Below are 20283 nucleotides of genomic sequence, written 5' to 3' on the forward strand. Positions count from 1 at the left end.
CTGAAGCAGAACACAATGGGGTAATTTGATAGCTCATTATCTGTGATCTATTTAAAAATGGAATAAAGGGCATTTAGTGCAGGAGATGCCCTGGAGGGTCACGGAGTCATGTAAAGAGCCCACAAACTTCGGTGAAGGAGCAGTCTCAATTGCAGGATAAAAGCTGTGTGTGAAGGAGCCCTAAGTATGTAATCCTATGCATGTTTAGGATGCAAAGTCCTACAATGCCAAGCATTCCTCAGCCACGTCTTTTTTCTGGCTAAACATGCATAGGGTTGCACCCTACCTGAAGAAACATTTTGCACAGGATAGAGAGATCAAAATGTGAAAAAGAAGCCATTTCCAAACATTTACAACTCGAGGGGGGGGGGCTAAAATGCACTTCAGATATAGAATGCATATGACCACAAAATTGCAGGAAGGCTGAGAAGTGATTGTAAATCCACCTACCTGCATCCACCAAATTGGTTTTAAAACTCTATACAAAAACTCAATACAAATACATTTTCGTCTGCATTTCTGTCTTTCACACATGCATACCAACAGTGTGAGAGAGTGGCATTTGTGAAGTCAGTCATGAAATCAGTATTCATTTCCACTATACTCGCTTTTAATGCTCACTTTTAATTATTTTGAAAATAGGCAGAGAGGAACGCCTGGGGCACTGAGTGTTTGCCAATGCGGGTGAGCTGGGATGGAGCTGGGGAGGGAGTGGACAGGGTTCTTTTATATCCTATGGAGATCCCTCCATGTGCAATATTGGGCATATGCAGGGAAAAGGCGTGCTATATATTTGAATAGAGTTTTTTTTTAATGTAACTATTTTTTTTAAATGGCATGCATTATAAAAATTCTATTCAATACATTAGTAATACATAAATATGTTGGCATCTGTAAAATCTTACAAGAGCCTATATGCTAAACACATAGGACATAAATATATACCTGGACAAATAAACAATATAAAGCATCTAATATCTATCTAGTAAGCAGTTTGGTCTTTTCAAAACCATTTGTAACTATAATTAAGATACTTTTTAAAAGAAAAAGAAAACAAGAAAGCACTCTGTTTGGATCAGCTCTTTCAGATAAATGCCATTTTATTTCTATGGCCCCACTGAAACTAATTAAAGCATCCCCTGCATAAGTCTTGACATTCATAATATTGCAATCAGGGCCTAAATATTAAGGCATGCCTTTAGGTAAAGGCCGTAAAGTTGCTATTTGTAGATACCTAAAGATTTCTCCCTAAAATGCGGCCATCATCCACTCCCAATCTGCATGCAAACAATCCCAGAGCATGAACATGTGATCCAAAAAGCTGCACTTATAAAATAACATGTGAGCTCCCTCTTCTGGACTCCCTGAAAAAGTTAACCAACAAACTCCCAACACACCATTTTAACCTCACTTTTCTTTCACAAATATAAAAGTGGAGAGTGCTAAGGGACCTGCCACTCCCAAAGCTTGCATCAAAATCCTGGGGTGGGGAAAAAAGCTAAAAATGCTACTTCCCAAACAACCTTATAATAATTAACCCCACGATCATGAGGAAAGAAGTATAGTAGCTTAAGAATTAAAGCATCCTGCAAGTTGGGCTTGGGGCACTTACAAAGGTAACCTACTAGTGCGGTTTAACTTTGCCTGCTTGTTGTATGAAACAGGGTTACATTACGGCTCCATTTAAATGTACGTCTTGGGTGCTGTAGAACCAGTTAAGGATCTTACTCTGGAGAAGATGTAATGATACTGAACAGGAGGCAGACTTTGCATTTAGCCAAGCAAGATCCCAGTACTCTTTGATTATGTTCACTAGGAGTTCTGTCAGCTAATGAGTCAAGCCATCTGCAGCTATTTCCTAACAGATGTGCCAAACCACCATACTGAGCTGCATCTTTTAATGGGAAGATCCACAGGAAGCTCCAGCAACAGCACTCCAAATAAAGAACAGGCTATTTAGCCATTGGATGTGGCGGTTTTCCCGAGTGCACCATTCATGAGTTGCTTTTGTCATAAAAACTTCCCCGCTCAGAATCCAGGGCGATTCACTTTATGGGTGCCATCCATTGAACAGCAGAAGGAAGGATCAGAGGGGAGGTCTTCATCCAATTGGACATGGCCCCAAAGCGAACCTTCGTGGACTAAAATGGGTTATAGAGCCAGGTGAAATGGACCAAAGGCTGGTCTGGGAAACCCTGTTCAGCTGTACGCTGGAGGAGCAAATCCCTACCTATCATTCTCACTCTATGAAATAGGGATAATGCTCACTATCATCAAAGGGTTGCTGTGAGCATAAAAGCAATAAGGCCTGGAGAGCACATACAGGGAGACGTGAAGCAATTAATTGACCACCTCGCCTTGGGGGCTCACGCTGGCCAGGGTGAAAGGTGTGGGGGAGGCAGCTTTGCCTGGCTTTTCAACCCGGGGTTGTTGTTTTTTCCCCTGGAAGCAATTGGGGGAGATTAGCTCCAAGCTGGTCTGCTGAAGATCCCAATTTGGACCCATCTCTCATGGGAATGGAATGGTCAACTCCAGATCACCTCATTTCTGGGCCTTAGACCTGCAACTGTCATCAGGAACACTGCTGGCAGTAGCTTTCCAATGCCGCCCCCACACCAGTAGAACTCCTCCTTGCTATTAGGAGGGCCCCTCCACCCAACTGACCACCACTACCACCCCAGCTGGCAGATCTGTGGGGTTTGGATTGCTCTGCCCCACTGCAATTCTCATAGAAGCCAATGGTACAAATATTGATTTTCATGGCTGTAAAATGGACAGTTTGTGTGCAAAGGTACTGTGGATATTATAATTCCAGCAGGGAATGCTCTGGCCCATTGTTTATCTTGTTTTACCTACCGTAGCTGCCTAGTATAAATTTAAACTAGGATTTTAAAAATATTTAAAACATTAAAACAACAACAACAAAGTGCTTCACGAAGTGTAAAAGGCGGGACATCATTCACCATGAAGGATTTTCTTCCCCACAAATCTCTCTCTAAACGGGGACATCTTATAATCAATACACCTATGATTTCTAGCAGTCTTCCCCCAAAAAACATTGTTTCCATTTTAAGATCACAGGATAATACCAGAAATCCATGTGTTTTCACGTTACTGGCCTCTTCTTCTCATTGGACTAACACAGGGACTACAACATTTCTGCTTCCTGCTGGTAGCTGTCACTATCACTCAACCTGTCTTCACAAAATGTTATTGCAAGTGTGTTCATCTGGGGTGTCCTTATTCACGACAGCTGACCTTCATAGGTACATGTGACATTTAAAGAAAAGTTCAGCTTTACAGCCTCCCCCCTACTTTTGGTTATAAATTATTTGCAGAGTATCAGTAATAATAATTGATTCCAGCCAGTAAGTAATAGAGTTATAAACAGCTCCCACCATTTAACGAAAAAAATGCCTCAGTCCCTAGCTTTATTTATTAGTATTCCAGGGCTCTCCACAGCTCCTCTAAGATCAGTTATTGCTTAATTAAACTAGAAAAGATGACCTGCCGATGACTCTTTGTTCATTGCACACAGACAAAATAGCTGCAGCGTAATTTCAATTCTCTTGCGTGTTTTCTCAATTTTTTCTCAAATAATCATCCCAAATCCTGGTTTGTAAACAAACATCAGGTAGCTGGGAAAAGAGCACTTTTTTTTTCTTTTTGAAACATGGGATCCTTATTTTTACTCAATGTACTATCTTTTTTAAGAAGCCACTGCAGACATTTCCATTTTATTAGCTTCTTTATAGCTCTCCTTATGTTCACAAGTGAATCCATTCGAGAGATGCGATAGATACACTCTCACAGAGGAAATATTCTCAATGACTTTTTTTTAAAAGCACCATGGTAAAACTTACTGCATTTTTCAAGAAATGCAATATATCTAGGGAAGTGCTACAGTTACATGTTTGGAATATACAGCAAGCAATGTCCACAGATGTAAAACCAGAAATGAAAAGAAACCTCACCAGTAAATGGTCTGATGTATGAGGCAATCTCTCCATCAGTAACGGCACGAAGATTTCAAATAAATAATCTCCAATTAAATCCTATTGCCAAAAAAAGAAAAAAATGGCAGCTGCCAGATTTTACTTTGCTACCCCCCATTCTCAGTTACAGTGTAGTGATAACTGACAAATAAAACTTAATGTCATATTATCATGATGCAAATAAAAATGTACTGTATCCTTACATAAATGTCAAGCCTGTGATTGTAAGCGCTGTATATCATCTTTCCACCACTAGCTGGCACCATCGCTTTAAAAATGCCACTTGTTACTTACGTTACGTATACTGCGTTTTGATTTTGCTAATTGGGAAGCAAGGCGCACAACACTTTGTGAGGGCAACAGACAGTCAGGGAAGCATCTGGGGTGAAAACAAGCTGGAAGTTTAAATTCTCGGCGATGATTGCTATCTAATGGACTCTGGATGAGTGTTTCTTTATCCATCAGAATTAGATTGTTCAGAAAAATATGGCTAACCTCATTAGTGGAGTGTGTTACACTGTAAATATAGCATCAAGAAAGAGAATAAAACTAAATAATCTGGCTTCGTATCAGGATTATCTATCGCAGATGATTTATTCATAGATGTTGTATATTCAGACAGAACGAGCATTTTATGAAAGTTAAAAGCTGCCCCACTGTGCCAGTTGACATAATAAACATACTCTCTTTTCTTGCAGATATCTCTTTGCTAATTGCTACTGGCTACCTTTGCTAGCTGGTACCCAGGTGACAGCTGCCCCAAGAGGCTATGTTGCTGTTCTTTTCCTCGGAGACCTTTATTTTTTATTTTATTTTTCCCCCCAATACAACCTGCTGCAGTTTAATTGCACAGCTGTGCTTTGCACTGTTTGTTCTAGAACATTCTCTAAAATACAACCCATGAAATCAGCCAGATCGCATCATTCAGCAATCACTTAAAGGGCTCCCAACAGGATCATGGCAAATTGCATATTATCCTTTTTTCAAGCAACAAAACCACAACACATTGTAGCACAGAGAGATACCACTAGTCCTACTTGTAGCATATTTCAGGTCAAATTGTTCTGTGCCATGTGCAAAATTAGAGACAATATTTTATATTGTGTTTATGAGGTCAGCAATACATCCTAAGATATTCTTGTGGCAAACAAGGAGCTATTTCTTAATGACCAAACTTTCTAGAGCTGTCTCTAGAACAGAAAGTTATATTGGTTGGTGCAATCTAAACAAGAAACATTTCACTTAGAATGTCTTTCTCTCAATTTATCTTTGGGCTAACAGATAATGTCCATGAGAAGGTTATGCAAGAACTAATTACTGCCTGAAAGCAACATGTATATAGAAAGAATCAAAGTCTTACAAAACTACATTAAAAACGCATGGACTTAGCAGTTGAGGTATGAATTATACCTCCATAAACCAACCATGAAAAAGGCATTTTACTCTTGGGAATTCCGGTAAAAGTACTCAGCATTGTCCAGATCTCCGTGTCTTTCCTCATCCTACAGTCTGTAGGTCTAGGCCCAGTTGGTAATCGTTCTGTTGTGCTTTCTGGATTTTTTGGTCAGGTTCATGACAGGTCTCCCCACATAACCCTTCTATATGCCCCAAACAACTGCAGCACCTTTCCCTTCTCCCCCAGCAGTGGTGGAAAACACTTCTTACAACAGGTCACGACCACTCTATGTCAAAAACGCAAGAAAAGGGGTAAACACATATTGTTCTGAACCTCCCGGAGAGCTTTGGCTCTTGGATGGTATAGGAATGTAATTAATTAATTAATTAATTAATATTACTCCTCTAAGAAAGATCCACATCGTCATCACATCCCATCTTTTTTCCTGTTGCAAGGAACCCAAGGCGGCGTACACGATCCTCCTCCTCTCCATTTTATCCACCTAGCAACCCTGTGAGGTAGGTTAGGCTGAGAGTCAGTGAATGGCCCAAACTCACCCAGTGAGCTTCGTGGCCAAGTAGGGACTTGAACCTGGATTCTCCTGAGTCCCAGCCCAACACTCTAACCGCTACACCACACTGAGCTAGCCTAAAGGATACCTTTCCCAGAAGTCAGAGGGAGTAAAATATATTGGGAGAAATCCAAACATGTCCATCATGGAACAGCATCCATCAGCAGAGCAGATTCCTCTTCTTTCCTGTGGGGTGGGAAAATTTCCAGGGCTTTATTTTTCCACAGAAAATTTTTCGTTTCATAAGTTCATTAGTAAAAATGAATTTATGCCAATTGCAAATACAATATTAGGTGAGCTTGGCAGTTTCAAAGTTGTAATTAATGTTTTTTCAGGGGATTAATTTTAGCAAGTATGTGAGAGAATACAGATATGTCACTGACATACATGTATGTCTCAGAGTGAAATGAAACTAATAAATAGTGACAGCAAAACTGAAGGTGCCCCAACAACCTTAGCAGAAGAGAGATGAACTCTGTTGAAACAGATGAGTTGTCAGCATATCATGCACATTTCTTTGGGTTGCTAAAATTAATTAGTCTGTCAACAGTTTTCAGTATCTTTGTTTTTTTAAAAAATTGAACAATGTAAGGGAAGTACATGCTATTGTCTTTATTTTTTTACAAGTAATTTGTACCAAGAAAAAATTCTACATCATATAACATTTAAATCAAATTGGGTGTGCTTTATTTTTTTCCCTCAGATATTTCAGGTCAAGTAGTTGTGGCATATTGGGACAAAAAATTAACATGGGGTACTTTTTAAAGCTTTGTTATTTACTAAATACAAGTAAAATAAACACACTAAATTAGATCTCTCTAGAGCATCCTAACATTTTCTGATGCCAACCAAAAATTTTCCTATGCAGATTAACCTAACTTGCATTGGGAAATGTTCTGATACAAACTGATTCTTTTTCTGAGGCAAATGACCTTGATTTTCATTGGAAAATTTTTTGGAAAACCCACATCACAGCCTGAAGCCCCACGATACCCCCCCCCTCCAAATCCGCTCTGGGGGGTTGTGGAGCCCTCCGGAACAGATTTGGAAACCCTGGGGGCTGCAGTGGGGTGGGGGAGACAGAATGGATTGCTGTGTGAACAGGTGTGTGCTTGCGTGGTGTTGGATGTAGCCCATTAGCTTTTACCACTTGATATTTTTTGACCTGACAGCAAGGGGGTTTCTGCATGACAACAGAAGGAGAAGTGAATGGAGGATTATCCGGAGTTTCCCAGGAATTGGCTTTGGTGCACTTTGGTCCATGCAGGGCTCCACGAGTGAGTACACCACACCAGTATAAGTCGCTTAACAGAACATACTTCCAGGTGGGGTGGGGGGAGTTGGAGTGAACGTTGTCTGACTGGCAAGGGCTGCTCGACCAATAAGAGAGGCTTCATTTCAGATCGCTGGTACAAACTGAACAAAGCTTAAACTCAGGCCTTTCAGGCCTACTGCCCCTTTAATGAGCAGCTTTCTGCTTGCCCCTTTCTTTCTGAGTAGTTAATTAGTTCTGTCATATTCAATGCTTTGGGCAGGGCAATCCCGAATGATCCTTCATTTGTCATTTCTTCTTTCATCAGACGGGGGGAAAGTTCTAACTACTGGTTTCTCCTTTGAAGCCAGAGCAATTACCTACACATTTTTAAACATTTTATATTTCACAACTGTGAGTGCAAAAAAGTAATGAGCAGTTGCTCTGACTACAAAAAGGAAATCCGTACTTAAAAGCCTCCCCCACCCCTGCAAGGAACAGGCCCTTATTAAGGGCTATTAAAATGCGGCAGGATGCCTCTATCATGTCCCCACCCCACCCCATCCCACCCCATTACTTGCCTTTTTTCTAAGCTAAAGAAGCCCAGCTGCTGGAATTTTTCCTCATAGAGGAGTTGCTCCAGCCCATCGATCATTTTAGTTGCCCATTTGTGCACTTTTTCCAACTCTACAATATCCTTCTTTAGGTGCAGTGACCAGAACTGTACACAGTTCTCTAGGTGTGCCTGCGCCATAGATTTGTTGAAGGGCAGTATGATATTGGCTGTTTAATTTTCAGTTCCTTTCCTAATCATGCCCAACATGGGAATTTGCACTCACTCATGGAGCCCTGCGGGGACCAAACTGCACCAAAGCTAATTCCTAGGAAACTCCGGATAATCTTTCATTCGCTTCTCCTTCTGTTGTCATGGAGAAACCCCTTTGCTGTCAGGTCAAAAAATATAAAGTGGTAAAAGCCAATGGGCTACATCCAACATCACACAACCACACATCTGTTCACACAACAATCCTTTCTGTCCCCCTCACCCCACTGCAGCCCCCAGGTTTCCAAATCTGTTCTGGAGGTATCCAAAATTATGCATGGTGTGAAGAAGGTGGATAGGGAGACATTTTTCTCCCTCTCTCATAATACTAGCTGATTGGAGGGAGATTCAGGTCAGATAAAAGGAAGGACTTCTTCACACAGCACAAGAGTTAAAGTATGGAATTCACTTCCACAAGATGTCTTGATGGCCACCAATGTGGATGGCTTTAAAAGGTTAGACAAATTCCTGGAGGAGAAGGCTATCAATGGCTATTAGTCCTAATGACTATACACTACCTGCAGGATCAGAGGAAGTACACCTATGTACACCAGTAGCTGGGGAACATGGGTGGGAGGGTGCTGTTGCACTCATGTCCTGTTTGTAGGCTTCCTGTGGGCAGCTGGTTGGTCACTGTGTGAACAGAATACTGGACTAGATGGAGCCTTGGTGTCAGGGTGGACACTGAGCCCATAGAATCCCAGAGTAGTTCTGATTCTGAGGAAGAGCAGTTGCTCCTGGGAGAGGAGCACGCTCCTCTTTCCCAGGGCCAACAGCTGACGGAGATTCCTCCCACCAGCATTCCTAGCTTAGATAGCAGTCCAGGGAGTGACAGAGCGCGGGTAGCAGACTTGGTGGACGCGCGACGCCGACGCAGAGAGCGGCGCCAAATGGAGGGTGCGGAAAGGAGGCGTAGTGCCTGGTTGGCGCGCAAACAACGGCTGCGCCTGGAGGATCCAAGGGAAAAGGGGAGGGACTCTCCCTAGTCCTTAAGTTCAGGGGTCTGCCAGTAATTCCCTTTCAAACGGGGACCAACTGTTCCAACTTAGGGCATAGGTACTGTGCTGCTTAGATCTAGTTGCTAAAGGTAGAGTTGTTAAGTTGTAAAAGAAGAATAAAGCTTTGAAAGGAATCCCTTTGTCTGTGTCTGGACTTGGCTACTGGATTAGACTGAGAGAGGCCTCCAAGGAGCCCTTGACACTTGGTCTGATCCAGCAGGACTCTTCTTAAGTTCTTGTGTTCTTCTTAATCTTCCCAGAGGGCAACTGGCAATGGCCCTGTGGGGAGGAGATAGTACAGTCCAGCTGGATGATGTAGGATTTCTGTTGGAGCATTACTTGGTCTAGTGCAGGGGTGCTGAACCTCAGGCCCATGGGTCAAATCCAGCCTATCTGGGGTCCCAGTCCAACCTTCCATGATTCCCCAGATGGCCCTGCCCCCTTCCTCTGGCCCTGCCCCCTTCTGCCAACTGCTGATTGGTTGATGGTTTCCTGACTTTTGTGCATTTTTTCCCTCCATTATAAAAGGTTGAAATGCCTCTCCAAAGGCTTAGTCACTAACAGCAAGAGCTTTAAGCTACAATACGCTGGCATTTGGGGTAATTTTGGCCCTGCCCCCTTTGCCACTGACTCCGCCCACCAGTGGAATTCAGCCCCCGAGACCTGCTCCAAAATGGAGCAAGCAACAGCAGTGTGGGGATGGGCCATACCTCAGTGGCACAGAGTATAAGCTCTGCATGCACAAGGTCCTGGGTTCTGTCTTTAGCATCTTACAAGGGCCGCAGCTCAGTGGCAGAACTCCTGCTTTACATGCAGGTCCCAGTTTCGATCCCTGGCATCTCCAGGTAGGGCGAGGAAAGAATCCTGCCTGAAACCCTGGAGAGCCATTGCTGCCAATCAGTGTCAACAATATTGGGCTAGATGGGCCAATGGCTTGACTCACTGTAAGGCATCTTATATGTTCCTATCATGTTGCTATATCCAGATAAAAGGTGGCAGTGTTGGGAAAGGCCTCTACCTGAGATGCTGGAGAGCTCACATCAGCCTTGGGCGAGATGGGCCAATAGACGAAAGACGGCTTCATGTCTGTCATAAGGAAATGGTACTCTGCTCCCTGACTTGATTTTGCAAACCCACTCCATCAGGCTTCACAGTACCAAAATTACATTAATCAAAATGGGGGGAAATCTGCTTTTCAATAAAAAATGAAGTTAGCTTTCTTTCCTGATTGGCTTTGACCTGTCAGCTGCATTGAAGATGGCCAGCCCTCAGGGTTACTCTGAATACATGTGTTGGGCTGCCTGTTTTTGCTTGGTTTAATTCAGATTCCAAGCCACATACCCATTTCATTTCCAATAGAAAATGCCCATTTAATTGCACTGTAAGTTTTATGAGGTATGCCCCAGGCTGCATTCTTCATAGGAAGCGTCTCGGTATTTATATGGAGAAGGGGGGAGGAACTCACACAAAGCAAAGCCAGCAAAATCTTCCTTTCCTGGGATTAAAAAATGATGATTTTCACAGCTTTATTTCATGCAAAGCCTACTGCATACAATAATGTGGCTGTATATTTATTTCTATCATATCACAAATGCTGACTGGCCAAAGGAACAGAGATTTTTTTTAATTAATCAATTTCATTACATGGCTTCTTCATCTTTAGTATTCAGAGTACATTTTAATGCGGATGCTAATTACATGAGCAATGAACTCCACCTAAAACACTCCTCTAACTGTGTAGAGGCTGGCCAATTATTATGAATCCAAATCCAAATTTGCAACTGAAATCAATATGCGTTTATGTGGTTGTTTGCTGTACAAGCATGATTTGCCATCAGGTATCATGATGTTTAATCTTTCCGCGTTCCATGTGAATAAGTTGTTGACAAACTTCCTGTGGTTGAAGTTAAATCATGAAAGTGTGAAATCAAGCCAGTGAAGATAAGGAAAATAAGCTAGGTTTAAAAATTGTCTTTTTGTTGGGGAAACACACACACACATGAATGCACGCACACACAAACCTGCACACCACACACACGCAGACACAAGCTAGTTTTACTTACAAACCTCTAAGAAACTACTTTGCTTCCACACATCCATATCAGGGTCAACACAAGACAGTTTGCTGCCTAAAGTGAAGGACAAGATGGCACCTCCCTTCTTTCCACATAGCAAAATTGACCAGATTGGCTGTTGAAACTTACTTTCAACACTGATAGAGGGACAGCGTGCTCCATTGCTGAAGACAGGCAGGCTAGCTTAGGGGACACATGGTAGACCACCTCGCTCACATAGCTTTGTCTGCTCCCCACCCCATAGCATCTGCTGCCTGAGGCAGCTGCCTCATCCTGCTGGCTGACAGTCCAATAACAGGAAAACAAGGAATTCTTTTGACAGAGTCGAATGTCAGGCCATGTCATGTCATCTCCTTCTCCCAAATATTTGCTTCTTCCCAAATATCTAAGGGGGTGTCTCCACAACAACAGAAGGAGCAGCCAATGGTGGCTTACCTAGATTCTTCAAGGAGCCAGCTTTGGTCCACGCAGGGCTCCACAAATGAGTGCACTGCACTATTCTAAGTCCCCTCACAGGAACAGACTTCTGGGTGGGGGGATTGGAGTGAATGTCATCAGACTGGCAGGGGCTGATCAACCAATGCGAGAGCCCTCCACACACACCCAATACCCCATCCTTCCTTACAGTTGACAAAGCTGTGAACGATCAAAGCTTCACATTAATTGCTCCAAAGCAAACATTAAAGAAACACAGGTGCGGCCTTCTTTCTCCCCTGAAGCTCCTGATACTGTGAACAATCAAAGCTTCAAAGCTTCACATTAATTACTCCCTTGCAGCTGAGAAAGCAGCTGCAACATAGCGCTTCACAACCTTTACGAGAGTTAACCATCTGAATACTTGAAGCACTGTGGCTCCAACCAGCCCCCTTTCTAATCCCCTTTCCACTGAAGTTCCCAGTGCTGCAAAGGATTGAAGCTGCGAATTAATTACTTCTGAAAAGCAAGGAAGTAAATATCAAAGACATACAGCTTTGACATTTAAGCTCCTAAATGTGTTATTTTGATGCATGGGAATCTCAGTAACGTCTGGAGTGCGCATTTTGGCAACAAGCCTCATTGACCACAATGGGAGTTACTTCTGAGCAGACACCCGTATGTTTGTGCAGGGAAAGACAGGGACAGGAAAGACAGGGACAGGAAACCAGCCCCCTTTCTAACCAGATGCAGCGCAGGGTCAAAGGTGCAAGTTAGTTACTTCTGAACTGCAATAAATGAAACAATGGAGCATTGCAGCTTCGAGATAGCACTTTACAGCTTGTAGAGAATTAGTGCTTTAAAATGTGCTATTTCAATTGAGGGGGATCTCTGTAAATTCTGAAGTGCGCATTCAGCGGACAAGCCTCATTGACCACTATGGGAGTTACTTCTGAGTAGACACTAATTGGTTTGTGCTGGGAAACACAGAGACAGGAAACACCCCTTGACCAGGGTCACAGTGAAAGGCACACCCCTGGGCAGGGCTAGCATACCTAAGGTCAATGTGGGGATGGGGACAGGATGGCCATGACATGTGCCCCAAATGACCTTGAAACGGAGCCAGCTCACAGCAAATCCACCATGGAGACACCCCTCCCCCAAGACGAACAACACTGAAGATCACTCCTGGTCAGGATCACCTGGCCTCACTCTATATCCCTATGGTCCATGGACATGAAGGGTGCTTCCAGACAGAGGACTCATAGCATACCCAATCAAAAGATGGGCTGCGGCCAGTCCATCTTTTTTTCCTTAATGGATCTTTTCTGATAAGGAAAAAAGATAGAAGAAGTGGTGGGAAAACATGGGAGGGTTACAAACTGAAGATGACAATGTCTGAACCCTGCATAAAATTCTGTAAATGACAATAATAATTAATTAATTATTAATTAGTATTAATTAATTATTAATTAATTATTACTATTATTATTCCAGTCAATAACCAACATTCTCTGGGTGGGTTACAAATAGATAAAAGACTATAATGCCATACAAACAATTAAAAATATAAAATACAACACAAATATTTAAAAGAACTGCCTAGAGAGCTTCAGGAACTACTCAGAGAGTTTCAGCTACTGGATGGTATAGAAATGTAATAAATAAATAAAATACAAAATGAACAGCACAAGATAGATAAAACAACCACAAAAAATCTAGAACTAGGTCCCTAAAATGACTGGGACAAAAAAAGGATCTTTGCCTGGTGCCAAAAAAATGATAATGTAGGTGCCAGGCAAACTTCTTTGGAGAGGGCATTCCATAAGTGGGGTGCCACAGCTGAGAAGGCCCTCTCTCTTGTAGCCACCCTTATAGCTTCCTTCAATGCAAAGGAACAATAAAAGCCTCCTCTGGAAGAGCCAGTGTGGTGTAGTGGTTAGAGTGTTGGACTGGGACTTGGGAGATTCAGGTTCAAGTCCCCACTTGGCCTTGAAGCTCACTGGGTGACTTTGGGCCAGTCACTGACTCTTAACCTAACCTACTTCACAGGGTTGTTGTGAGATAAAATGGAGAGGAGGAGAAGGATCATGTAAACCACTTTGGCTTCCTTCCAAGAGGAAAAAGGCAGGGATATAAATGTAATAATAAATAAATAATCTGGAAGCACCCAAAGTCTATGCAAAAATTAGGACAGTGTCTTGTTGAGCCTCAGCATGATCAGTTTCAAAATCAGTAAATACTGAATCCAGTGGTGGACTAAATCGCCTACACAACCTCAATAATCTGAACACAAAAAATTGGACTGAGGGAGAACTGCAGGTGGCCTATATTCCACCTCTGCCTCACACAGTGCCAAGGTTCAGTGTGTCACTAAACCACAACTTAACAAGATTTATAACTAACGTTGCAGGCTTTCATTGGAAGCTATGAATAAGGCAAAGGCATTAGATACCCAGGCTTCAAAACCTATGTCACTTACACCTGTTGTCACCTGCCTCTTTTTGTTTGTTTTTAATTTCCATGTGCTATTTATGGCTGTTAAGGAGCCAGCAAAGTCACAACAGCAAGGGAGTTGGGAGATTTTAAAAGATGAGCGGGTAAAGCAGCATAGCTTTGATGCACTTCCCTCACACAGATTACAGCTTTTCATAGTTCGAAACTGCTTGTACCACAACAGTTAAAGCAAAGGCTAAGATCAGATTGCCTATAGCAGGCCTGCCAAGAGGGGGATACAGGTGGGCCTGCTGTACAGGGCAGGCTCTCTGCTTTCATTTAAAAGAAAAGAACAAAGCAAAATTAAGGAAATATACAAGGCAAAATGGTGCAAGCACCATTCAAACCAATTGCTTTATGAGAAATGGGCCCACTCCTGCCTTTTAGTGTTTCTAGCCAAAGAGTGAAATGACAGCTGTGACTGGCATTTAAGGAAGCTGTGCTATGGAGAAACATCTAGAGTCACACACACATTGTCTGAAGAAGGGCTTCCTCATTCACTTTTAAGCCATTTTTGGGTCGTCCTCAGTAGAGAAGTGATTGTTGTCCAGAACAAACACTTGAAAAACCCAGTGACTGGGCAGTAGTATGTTCATCTAGAAGCAAAAGGTAGCAGCAAATACAGGACTTAAGGTCTAACTTAGGTTTAATTTCATCCCCCCCTTCCAAGTCTTTAACTACCATGCCAATGCAAATGAAAATAAAGTCCATCTTTAGAATAACCATCTTGGGGGGGTAGGGTGGGGGTGGAGATGGTGTTTGAGAAAGCGTGGTCTACATCAGCAGTGTCAAGTAGCCCAGCGTTGTTATACCTGTATTGCTGGGGAAAGGCTGAGAATTAGTAGTGTATTGCATGTATTAGTATACTGCTGTGTAGTTCAGTGTTGGGTTTTTTAGGGAAGTGCATTGGGCAAGAACTTTTAGGTTGATTGTAGCAGCAACATGGGAAGGAAGCAACAACATGGGTGATACTGCTTTTCCCACCCCGGGGCGGGGAAAGGGGGCGGAATAGGGAGCTCTTGCGGGCAGGATGTTGCTGCTGGTATAAACACTTAAATGGGAATATTCATATAAAATGCTCAAATCTTTTTTGCTCATACAAAGAAAAGGGTGACTGGCCTATGCTGATATCATTGTACTAGTTACTGTGAGGTATAAATAAATACCCCCAGAATATACTGCTTGCTTTTTAACATTTTAATCTTGAATTTACTCAGGCATGGCCTTTTAACCCTGGGTTACTGCATAAATTATCTCTTTTGATTCCCCCACCATCTGAAATACCATGCCTGGTCTTGTACCAAATGTAGTAGTGCCAGTCTAAGATCAACTGATGAAAGACCTACAGTAACATAGCTGGCTTTTAATTCATGAAATATGAGTTCTGTGTGTGGTTTAAGGTCGGTACTGACGGAGACCAGGACTCTTGTGCCTTTAACGTAGGCTGACCATATTTCCTTGAGACAAAAACGGGATATCGGGATGACAAAAACGGGATATCGGGATGACAAAAACGGGACAGGGTTATGTAATATTCCATATTCATGAAAAAGTAAGACGATAGCAAAAGTTTTATATGCACAGGCCGGTATATGTTAATGTCCCACCGGAGAGTTCTGCTGTAATAAAAAAATAGCTAATGGCCTGTTGAACCAAAATACGAGTCTGAAAAGTCCGAATCAAACTGAATGTAGGGCAGAAAGAATCTCTATGGCAGAATGATGGTAGAAATAACAGTAAGACTCACCCTCCTGGCTCCCACACGCTGAATGGGGCTTAGCGACCGCCTCTTGAATTCCCCGCCACTGCAGACAGGCAAGGGGCAGCGTCTGATCGTCGCTAGCTCAAGAAGCCTGGCCCTGGCTGGACAAAGTAAATGGAGCTTCCTTTTTCGTCACACTAGTAGTTTTACTGCACACATTGATTAGCATAGAGCCTTATGATAAACGTGTTTTTTACAAAAAAAATTAAAAAGGGACAAAATTGACATTTATATTAAAATAATGGGACAGTTGGGAAATATGAAAAAAACGGTACTGTCCCGTTTAAAACAGTACGTACGGTCAGCCTACTTTACCTGCTGTGTAGCAGGCAGAAATTCAACAGGTTAAACCTTTTCTAGTATGAAACTACAATTATGGGGAAAGCTTTCCCTGCTGACATTCTGTCAGCCCTCTTACTGCTTGTGTGTGGCCCCTAATAGTTCCCCCACACACTATGGGTCTATAGCCCTTTATAGGGGGAAAAAAGGCCTCCCAATCCTACCTTATATTTAGCAAAGCAAAGAGGTCCAAATGAGGGTAAGAGGTCAGCAGACCTGGTGAGAGTCCTCTCCACTATAGTGAGATGTATTGTATTTTATAAGAATGTACATGCAGGATCAGACCAAAGGCCTACCTAGTCACCACCTCCCATGATGCCCTCTGCCCCTAATGATTATTTTTTAAAGGGGGATTTTGGTTTGTTGGTTTGTTTTTTAACTGGGGCTGTAGTTTTGCAAAACAATGCCCCGGGCTTGAGCACCATCTTTATTGCTAAGAAAGCCTACCTTGGCCTCAGAGGCATTCTTAGGAAATAAAAATGGTGGGCAGCAGCAACTTAGTACTTCATTTTGAGCTTCCCAGAAAAAAAGAAAGGGGTGGACTGGAGGGCTAGAGGGTGGGGGAAGCATCTTGAGGGGCTAGAGGGGATGACAGTGAGGGGGGGAACAGTTTGCCTGGGCTGTACATGTGTGCTTTGCCAGGGGGCCGGTGTGGTGTGTGTTAGCCGACTTATTTGTTTGCCTCAATGTGATGTGCTTGCTGCTTTTGCCTGGAGCCTTCGGTCTGCCTTCTTTGACATGGGTGTTTTGTTGTGCTTTGAGGTGGCAAATATGTGATTTGGCGTTTGGAGCCCAGACTCCACCTCTGCCTTCTTGAAATGAATCCAATTCTGCCATCCCCCCACCCTGTTTTTTTTCTGGAAATAGCTCTGAACAAAGAACACGGCCAAGCTAGACACCAAACTGTACATCTCTACATATTCCAGGCTGACTCTCCAGCTTCACCTCCCCCTTGACTCAGCTTATGTTAAAGAGGCACCATGGAATCACCCGGAGGGTGCATCTTCAGGTCCTCAAAGGCTATTGATTGAATTTCACTCCCTGGGAACTGCTGACTAATTTTGAGCTGCTCTCTGCTTGGTCCTTTAATAAATATATTGAATTGGAAACTGGAGTGGTTTTGATTGTCTGGCCTAGTCTGGGGATTGACTTCCCTCATGCACTGGACTGCTTGACAAGCATGCTAACCAGGTTGCTAAGGAAGCTCTGTAAAGGAGTCTATCCTTCACCATATAAAAGCCATAAGCCCGTATTTGCATGTGGGCAGGATAAGGGATATTAAAAATATATGTGAGTAAAAGATGTAAAATCAATGTCAAAGATGCCCATGGCTTAGTGGGATACATTCTGGGCAAATTGGACTTGGCAGAGGGACATATTGCATGGTGTAGTAAAGCCACACTAATAGCAAAGTGTATTATTCTACAAGACTGGAAAGCAAATAAAGACCCAAATATACACAATAGGCTGCAAGATCTATTGACCTTAGCCGCCCATGGAAAGGTATGTTACACCAAATTACTAAAAGGAAATAAATCCCAGTTAATATGGGAAAATTTTCTTGAATTATACGTAATTATGATACACGACAAAACCAGTACAGGCCAGCAAAGAGACATGCATGGCACAAACCTTTTTTTTTCTCTCTCTCTAGGTAATTTTGTTGTAATTTTTGCCTAATCATTTTACTTATATACATGAAACCTTTACTCTTTAAATACAGGACAATATGAAGAGAAATGGAAACCTAAAGGGGAGGTGACAGGGGCAGGAGGTGGAAAGGACTTACTGTTTGTACTGTATTCAAAAATGAAAAAAAAAAAACAACCACTATTAATTTGTTAACAACAACAACCACACAAGTGGTTGGTGCTGCTACCTTTGAAGAATATAGAAAAAAGGTGCCTTGCACCCTGTCCTATGTCACAGGGTTGGAGGTGCAGACACACCAGTTTGTCACCTTGCACTCAGTTTCTTGAACAAGTTACTTGTCTCTGAGTCTCATGTTTGCCTTCGTTGAAATGGGTGTTGGAGCACAAAACTGGGTTCAGGAGAGTGGTTTTGTGTTTTGGAGCTCCTGCACAATAAGGGTCCCTAGTTTAAGGTTTGCCCACACAAGGCTGGGATAGGTCATACAAAGTATCCACTTCTCCCAAAAGGACAATTGATGAGATGTTGCTCTTCTGCATTTTAATCTACCTAAACATATACTCATTTAAAACTGTTCACTGATTAGCATGACTACTGAGCTAAAAGTAAAATGGCTGAAGAAAAAAAAAAGTCCCTTAAACTCCACACATTCTCATGTTTAAAAACTACTGTCCAGGTAATGATCCCTCTCTAAAGAACACAGAACTCCTCTATCTGTGAGATCTTTTTGCAGAAAAGAAACTGTACACTATGTTACTCATGTTTATGCATGGAACAATTAAAGCTTGTTTGTGCCAAGAAAATTGCTATGCGTGTGTCTCAAGCTGAACTTTTGGGGGCGACAGATAAGAATTCATCCATTAACTAGTTACTAATTTGTTAATGGTTTTCTTCTTTTAGTGACCTTTTAATGCCAGTGTCTCCTCTTACGCAATATCTGCTTGTGCAACATTCAGAGGAAAAATCATGGCCTTACAGTTCAGTTTCCCTGTATTCTAGAGCAGGGTTGTGGGGAACCTGTAGCCTTCCAGCTGTTGTTGAACTTGCCCTCAGGAATGCACTTCCTACTGACATTACACAGACATCTTCAGTTTTTATCTTTAGATGTCTGCTTAAGATCCACTTCTTCATGCAGGCTTTCCCTGAGGTGTGTGACTCAGAGCATCTCTAGACCTTCAGTTTATTGCACATTCATGATTGGCCACTCACTGAATTGTGTGGGTCCATTACATGATGTCATCATCATCCAGTCATTATCCCACCATTTCTGCCAACCTAACCTGTGTTTTCCTCAAACGGAAAAAATGTGGTATTTTTCCAAATATGTGCAAATGGAATCCCATGACCTCCCCGTGTATTTCTCCCCTAGTGGCGAATGAACTGCTGTGTGTTGGCGACTGTGGGCACTTGTTTTGGGTTGTTGGGGTGCAGTCATGATGGCGAAGGCGGTGATGACAGGCTGTGGGGCGCGCTGCCTTCCTGGGCCTGCGCCATTTTGGGTCCTCACCATTTTCGGCCTGTGGTGTTCTGAACAAGACAGCAGAGCAGCCAGTCAACAGAGCAGCGTGCCAGTTTTCCAACCTGCCGGGACGCCCCCCTGCTCAGCATTCCCAGCAAGTAAATGGCTGAGTAAACAGCAGAGATTGTCAAAAACACTGAATGGGGAGGGGGGGGCTGGGGAGATTGGTGGGGGGTCTGCGTGTCAGTTCCCATCCACCAGTAACATTCAAGAGGAGGGAAAGGGGCAGGAACCAGGGAGGAATTATCGCTACCCTCCGAGCGCGTGTAATACTTCTTTGCAAGGAAGTGGCAATGCCTCTGAGTAGCATCACCACCCCCGTGAGAAGAAACGAAAAATAACACGATGAGGACAGAGAAAGAGAAACTAAGCTAAAGAGAACAACCCAGTCCTGCAGTGATACCAGATGGGGAAAGAACTAGCATTGATGTAGAATTCGCCACCTGTGTGATAGCACCCTCAGCCAGTATACTTACAGTTTTATTACCGACCAGTGATTATTTTATCGTACTTTGATTGTTATATTTTTACGGTTAGATTATTGTTAACCACTTTGATCATTTACCAGAAAGCAGTATATAAACCTGTGTAATAATTAAAAAAACAAATCCCAACTTCTATCAGCCACAGCCAGCATGGCCAATAGTCAGGGAAGATAAGAGCTGTAATCCAACAACATCTGGAAGGCCATTGGTTCCCCACCCCTGCATCACAGCAAGGCATAAAAATGGAAAACAAACGTAATCAAAATACTAAAGGATAAATATTTGTTTTAATCCTTCGCTTAGCATTCCACTTTGTGGCTTCTGTTGGTAGAGTAACACTAGTGGGCAGACTTCAAATTCATTTATATGCACAGTTGACAAACATGCCTAGTCCAGAATCAGCTGCTAGACTAAATCATTATTATTGAAAAATTATGGCATCACCAATGCCAGTTTGTTTTCTTCTGCCCAGCAATCATCACAGGCATTGACTTCTCGTGCTAGACAT

General features: G+C 42.7%; 1 protein-coding gene across 36 annotated transcripts in view; it reads right to left on the reverse strand.

The window, feature by feature from the left end:
* Positions 1-20283, reverse strand: part of LOC146358556 (uncharacterized) — a 271819-nt gene that overhangs the window by 242758 nt on the left and 8778 nt on the right. For 17 of the 36 annotated variants that reach the window (XR_014784921.1, XR_014784922.1, XR_014784915.1 and 14 more), the window contains one exon: positions 3975-6148. The exons of 5 other annotated variants lie outside the window; for them this stretch is intronic. Coding sequence is in view for 3 of the 31 variants with exons in the window: in XM_084814288.1 (XP_084670414.1) it covers positions 3975-4010 (36 nt within the window). In the remaining 28 variants the exon portion in view is untranslated. The remainder of the gene's footprint in view (positions 1-3974; positions 6149-20283) is intronic. 14 more of the 36 variants (XR_014784897.1, XR_014784893.1, XR_014784942.1 and 11 more) reach the window with 3 other exon arrangements.

The sequence above is a fragment of the Heloderma suspectum genome, chromosome 1 (genome assembly GCF_057233095.1).
Source record: "Heloderma suspectum isolate Gila_16-S chromosome 1, 16-S_ref, whole genome shotgun sequence".
NCBI lineage: Eukaryota > Metazoa > Chordata > Lepidosauria > Squamata > Helodermatidae > Heloderma > Heloderma suspectum.